General features: G+C 37.1%; 1 protein-coding gene and 1 pseudogene across 1 annotated transcript; both read left to right on the forward strand.

Moving 5' to 3' along the window:
* The first annotated feature begins 258 nt into the window (after nt 1-258).
* Nucleotides 259-2450, forward strand: LOC107855545 (annotated as a pseudogene).
* Nucleotides 2451-3704: 1254 nt separating this feature from the next.
* On the forward strand, nt 3705-4317 carry LOC124889261 (auxin-responsive protein SAUR68-like). Its single transcript, XM_047400559.1, has one exon. It carries the CDS (start codon nt 3791-3793, stop codon nt 4223-4225), a length of 435 nt encoding a protein of 144 aa, XP_047256515.1. The 5' UTR covers nt 3705-3790; the 3' UTR covers nt 4226-4317.
* The last annotated feature ends 3007 nt before the right edge of the window (nt 4318-7324 follow it).

The following is a 7324-nucleotide window of genomic DNA, read 5'->3' on the forward strand; positions in this document are numbered from 1 at the left end:
TGGACTTATTTGTACGTACATAATATATAAGTGCAATTAGTGGGCCAGTTTTGGACATTCAGAAATTACGTCATTCTCCACATTGTAGTCCTCTCCTTTCATAGTGAAATTCCTCTTCCCTTTCCCGTGGTTTTTCCCCGCAAGGGTTTCCACATAAATCTTGTTTTTCTTTTACTTGTAACAAACTTACAACAACCATTTGGAATGTAATAGTAAAGATCAACAGTTACTCTTATGGCACATTAATCGGACCACGGTTCTGATTCTTGTTTCTGGTAATATGGTATTCATATCGAAACGTACAAATGAATGATACAAGTTTTTCCTCAGTCCATGATCACAAATACAACAACAACATACTCAGTATAACCCCACACAGTGGGGTGTGGGGAGGGTAGAGAGGGTTGAGTGTACGCAGACATTATCTCTACGTCGGAGGTAGAGAGGTTGTTTCCAATAGACTCGCAACAGTCACAAATATATCAAGATATTTACAAGCATAGATTTCAATTAGTTTATGACTCGGATATTCAGGTGAATAAACTAAGCTGAACTCACAGTCATGTGATTTCAAAGCTCTTTGTTGCTTCTATTAGACGCGATATGGAGTTTACCTGCGCAGAAGCACGTTCCGATTTACTATGTATCTGGAGATTTGGAGCTTGTAGAATTAGGAATTCTAACATACAGCCACACAAAGAAGGGTCCAAGAGCAGTAAGTAGTGATCGTTGTAATTAATTGCCGGTGTCAATAAAGCCAGCAGCGTAGTCGGGCAAAATATCTGCTGAATGAGGAAACATGAAAGGATAAAAGGTTTGACTCTTCTAATCAAGTGACTAGAAAAAATTTGCTATATCTTTACTAGCAGAAAATCCTTGTCTACTTCTTCTATACAAAATGGTTAAGAAAAAGCAAGGAATTGTTTTATTTCTTTGTCAAGTCCAACTCATATGGAGGTGACCTATCTACTATATCTCATCTTTCTCATTTCTAATCCTACTGCTTTACAAAATTTCACAGGCAGAAGAATTTGCGCCATGGTCCTATTTATTATAATCTTCTCAAGCGGGAAGTGAGATCAATGAACACATCCTCTTTGCAATGTATTGTAAGACCTCCCATTGGATGATCAAAGCCAAACTCTTCTTCAGCTTGAGCTAACAAGTCTTGAAATGAAGGTTGGTTCAAGTATGATACTGGCACGACAAATCTCTTCTTTTGACTCTCTCCTACATATACTGCACAGTGACCTTTTGGAACACCTCCAGATGTTGAAGACCTCCTTAGGATTCCCATTATCGCAAGGTATATTTGGTGAACTCTAAATGGTGAAAGAAAAGAAAGAACAAGAATTTGGAGAACTGCACAGAAAATGGAAGTATTTTTAACGTCTAGATACTTGTGTTTTGCTCAAATCCTTCGTGTCCAAGTATATATAAGTTAATGGCAAGTTTCATACCCAACAAGTGAGAGACAACAACACATGAAGTTTCACATGGTTTTGCCTACTCCATTAGTATTGTCAAAATATCAGGCCATTTATTGATGAATTAGTCCTGGACCACTTGATTAGAAGATATGGTGACAGAGAATTGAACAAATGCATCAACCTCTATGATTAAAACTAGACAACTTATAGTCCTCTATCCTTCCATCCACAAACTTAAGGCCCCATATAAGCATAGCCAACAAGCATCGGCACATGGCTTTGCCCTCGGTGGTTAGTGACAAAAACTTCAGCTCCAACCAAAGCCTGTCTACAACCTTTTATATAAATAACCTCCTTTCTATGATCATTTTTCACCATCAACTACAAGCATTATCTACTCAGCCATCAATTGTTCTAAATTTCTAGACGATTTTCTTGATTCCAATTTCCAAGTAAAAATGGCAATTCTCAGCGCTAAGAAACTCATCAAGATGGCCAGGAGATGGCAGAAGCTTGCAGCCAAGCAGAGGAAGAGGATTTCATTTCCAAGAAATGGAAGTAATGCCGACGGTTGCAGTGCATCTTCATCTTCTATAGTTGAAAAAGGTCATTTTGTAGTCTATACGATTGATCAAAGGCGTTATGCATTTCCCTTGACTTACCTTGAAATGAGGTTGTTAGGCAACTTTTAAGCATGTCCGAAGAAGAGTTTGGACTACCGAGTGGTGGCCCTATTACATTACCATGCGATTCAGCCTTCATGGACTACATCATTTCACTAATCAAGAAAGGTGTAGCTTCCGGAGATCTTCACAAAGCGTTGCTCCTAGTAATTCCAGCGTGTTGCTTTTCAACTTCTTCTTGTCATCAAGAAAGTGGAAACCAACAGATTCTTGTTTATTGAGTCATAACATCATGTTTTTGTAACGTTAGCTCAAAATAGATTGTATAGCAAGTGAAAAGGAGCCAACTGAAAGCTTGTATTATTATAGATTGGAATAGAAATCTTGAAATTAACCAGACCGATAGCTTCCATTTTTCATCTAGAATTAGCATTATTATCTTATATCAGGAAATTAACTTTATCCATCAAAATTTATAGTTATATGATTCACGCCAACACAAGTCTAAATGACATGAAAATTAATTGTAAAGAGTTCAAATCAAGGGAAATCATATAGCGTTCCTCTTTCAGACTTTCCGCAGTTAAATTTCATACTTTCTCAATTACTACAGAAGATCAATATGGCATTATCTCACTTGTTTTTTTGGACTAATTAGTGACTCTCGCTTAGGTGAATCCCACATCAGAATGGGAGAAGAAAATAGTGAGCTTTATAAGGTATAAACCAAATTCACATGGTACACGCACTTTAGCCCAAGGGACAACATCGTATGTTATATTGGGTCAGAGCAAAAAATACGTGTCATGGACTTGGGTCGAGAAAAATCCATGAGTTTATTGGGTCAAAGAGGACAATACATGTCAAGGTCTTGGGCTGTGACATCCTTAGAGAACTATAGAAGCTAAATTCAAATATCTAAAGAGAATCCCTTCAACTATCGGTATTTTAAAGTCTGATACTTTTTCTATTTGCCTGGCTTCATTTCTTTATGTAGTTACATACATTGGCCAGTATTGACTAAAACGATGGCGATTAAAATTGCAAATGGCCCAAGTCCGCTGAGTGTTTGATGACCTATCTCCGTTGATTAGTTGATTCCATCCTTCGGAAGTGGAAGGAAGTGTACTCTAATTTTATACATAGTAGGGCCCGAGAACACTAAAAGGTGGGGGAACAGAGTTGTCACGATAGAAAAGAGAAATAAATAAATGACTATAATGAACCAAGACTCTCTCTTCTTATTGTTTCACCAAATTTTTGGTGAAGAGAAATCTGAGAGACAACAACACATGAAGTTTCACATGGTTTTGCCTACCCCTATTATTGTCAAAGTATTCAAGCCATAGTTACGTTGAAGAACAACACCAAGGTCCCTCTGCTTCTCATGATTTGGAGCAGAAAACACCCTTATAATTTAAGAGCCACATGAATGGATAAAATCGATGAACTCGTCGTGGACCACTTGATTTAAAGATATGGTGACAGAGAATTGAATAAACACATAAACTTCTTTGTTTAAACTTAGACAACCAGCCATATCCACAATTCAATAGGTCCCATATTAAACAGCAGCACATGATTTTGCCTTACATACCTAACTCAAGTTGACAACTAGCCTCAGTTATAAATAAACTACTTCCATAAGCCATTTTGATCATCAAACAAGAAAGCACTAAATCAAATCTTTTGAAATATCATCAATTTTTTTCTTTCCTATACGCCAAAGAAATTAATATGATAAGTGCCAAGAAACTCATCAAGATGGCAAGAAAATGGCAAAAGTTCGCAGCCAAGCAAAGGAAGAGAATTTCTTTTCCAAGGTCCTATTACAACAATGCGGAGAGTTGTAGCAGATCTTCTATAGTTGGCAAAGGGAAATTTGTGGTATATACAAATGATCAAAAGCGATTTGTGGTTCCGTTGGCTTATCTCCAACACGAGATAATCAGACAGTTGTTGCACATGTCTGAAGAAGAGTTTGGACTTCCAAGTGATGGTCCTATTACATTACCCTGTGATGCACTGGTCATGCATTATATCATATCACTCATCGAAAAAGGTGTAGCCGCAGATCTTCAGAATGCTTTGCTCGTATCAGTCGGTTCCAGCCGATGTTCATCAACTTTATACCTTCAAGAACAAAAGAATCCGCAACTGTTAGTTTGTTGAACTAACTGTGATGAATTTCGTAATGGATACATGATAACAAGTGTACAGAATTATAACATCTAATTATTCATTAAAAGTTTCATATTCTTGCCTCCAAACTGTTTATTTTTTATAATTTTGGCAATATTGATTGCATATCCTCTCTCTAGTAGTGTTGCACCTAAAAATGTATAGCTTCTGGCTTTTACAATCGTAGAGTAAATCGTTATTCTATATTTGGACCATCAAGATGTCATGACCCAATTTCCGAGTCATGATGGCACCTACCACATCCCACCGGTAGGTAAGACGATACCATAATCCGGAGCTATTGCAATGGGTTACCTTGGTAAGAACGTCCAACTTGGACCCTAGATGTGAACACAACATATAACAACAACATTTCACAACTAAGGACAATCGATATTCAAACACAAATCCCACGACCTGATAGTATTAATACAAGAGCTTCTAAACTTGATAAGAGGACTTTACAATCTCGGAATCTAAAATGCCTTAAACAATCTCCTACAAATGTCACGAAAGCAAAAGACAAATAAGGATAGAAGGGATAGAGGGCAACTCGATCCCCAAGAGCTCACCCTGTCTCCGAATAGTCAACTCTGTACCTAGGCCTGCACCAAAAAGGTACAGAAGTGTAGTATGAGTACCAAAACACTGGTACTCAGTAGGCATCATCGGCCAACTGAGCTCAAATATAATGTAAAGACGATATAAAGAAAGACAATGATCTTAAAGTCAAGGGATAGGATCGTACCTGAATCTACTTTGATACCACTGTAACAACATCTATACTATTAAAGCAATAACATGACATACTATTTCAATATACTCCATAATCACCATAACAGCTGAGTATTATTTCGAAAGCATACAACCATATACACAATAGCAAAACATCTACTTTCCATAATCATCATCAATAATCTTTAGAACATACACACAAGAACTTACCACGACATCCCATACCACCGGGAAGTACATGAAAGATAGCAAAACAAAGAACTCATCATGGCGTCCCATACCACCAGAGAGTACACAAAAGAATACAACCAATAATACCATAAAGCACAACTACTCCATCAATTTATCAAAAACCGCGGGTAGCACAAACCCGCCATGACTCATTACCGAAATTCACTTCCAAGTACCCATACCATAATTCAACATAAAGAAAGCAACATTGTCATAGCATAGCATGCAATCATTAGTTCTATAATTCATCGATAAATACCGCAAGGTCCATACTAATTAACCTTATTTTTTTCAAAAGTCAAAAGATTACCAGTCTTAAAATCACTAGTCATCAAATTGGGGAAAAAACTACAAGCCACCCATAGTGTAGGTTATTCAACTATCATAAGGCCATTTTTTAGTTAGCATCATCATGACATGAGTTATCAATTAAGGCATCTCAATTTCACATATTAGGAGATAATTTAACTATCCATCACACAATACTAGATCTATCATCACCAAGCATGTCACAACCTTAAGGACTAATTTCCATATTTTAATCGAGTAAAGTCCACCAACTAATTTACTAGGCTTCTAGGTTCCAAATAATAATCACATATTTTAGAAGTAGCTAATTATAACATAAGCCACCTTACTAGGCAATATTTCATAATATAACCTCTTATTCAAGTCAAGTATTATATTAGGTTAGCCCTTGAATTTTTATGCAAATTTACATATAACACTAAGCCTTAACTCAATATTAGGCATAAATTTCCTCTAGTAGCTAGTTTAGCATAAAAAAGGGTCACACCTCTTATATAGTGATTTGGAATAAGAAACAATTAATAATTTACCAATAGAGACCTCATAATTCTAGAACATAGGCGGTTGGCCCCACACGGCCTAACATTACAAATATCAATGCATATAAGTAAATTTGTCCCACATGGCATCAAAATGTTCTTACCTCTTCCGGATTCACCGGGCATCATCACAATATCAACATATTCCGCCGAATTCATTGAGCATCATCATAATATCACATATTCCTCCGGACTCGAACCGGGCATCATCATAATATCACACATTCCTCCGGACTCGAACCAGGCATCATCATAATATCACACATTCCTCCAGACTCGAATCGGGCATCATCATAATATCACACATTCCTCTGGACTCGAACCGGGCATCATCATAATATCACACATTCCTCTGAACTCGAACCGGGCATCATCATAATATCACACATTCCTCCGGACTCGAACCGGGCATCATCATAATATCACATATTCCTCTGGACTTGAATCGGGCATCATCATAATATCACATATAACCGGGCATCATCATAATATCACATATTCCTCCGGACTCGCACCGGGCATCATCATAATATCACATATTTCTTCGGACTCGAACCGAGCATCATCATAATATCACATATTCCTCCGAATTAACCGGGCATCATTGTAGTATCAATAATTCCTCCGGATTTACCGGGCATCATCATTGTATCAATATTTTCCAAGACAACAACATACACACATAAATGGACCCAAATCAATAAACATACACAAGTTCACAATAATTGAGTAATAGAGATGTAAGATGCATAAACCATCACACTTTATTACTAGTCATCATCATGACATGTGAGTAGAAGCATAGGCATGAGTATCTAGATGACATACACAATTACCATATTTCCTTGGCTATCCATAACACGGTAATAAGACAACAATCAAGAATACACATTTTTCAACCATCGACCTTATTCATAAACCGACAACCGGGTTTAACCCTTATAATCTCAATAACATAATTTAGATGCTCATCAAGTAGCTAGGTTACCAAGGAGTTACATAGTTCAAGCTTAAGGTGGGTCAAGACCCACTTCTAACTCCCACTAATAGTAAAGTCACTTCCACAAGAGAAACTTCTACCCGGATTTAGGCTAGGTAATCTAAGTCACACTATAAGGGCTTATCAATCCTTACTAAGCATATAATAGAAATCTTCTTCAAGTATTCTTCCTAAGACAACCCAACACCAAGGTCATCTCCTATCTAGGCATTTTATATAGGTCAATACACTCCTAAGGATAGAGAAGTATACCATTCATGTCTACTTAGACAACTA

Source organism: Capsicum annuum, chromosome 12 (genome assembly GCF_002878395.1).
Source record: "Capsicum annuum cultivar UCD-10X-F1 chromosome 12, UCD10Xv1.1, whole genome shotgun sequence".
Taxonomy (NCBI): domain Eukaryota; kingdom Viridiplantae; phylum Streptophyta; class Magnoliopsida; order Solanales; family Solanaceae; genus Capsicum; species Capsicum annuum.

What these genes read in the sequence shown, in the direction of transcription:
- LOC124889261 (XM_047400559.1), top strand. Translation starts at nt 3,791, where the DNA reads ATGATAAGTGCCAAGAAACTCATCAAGATGGCAAGAAAATGGCAAAAG.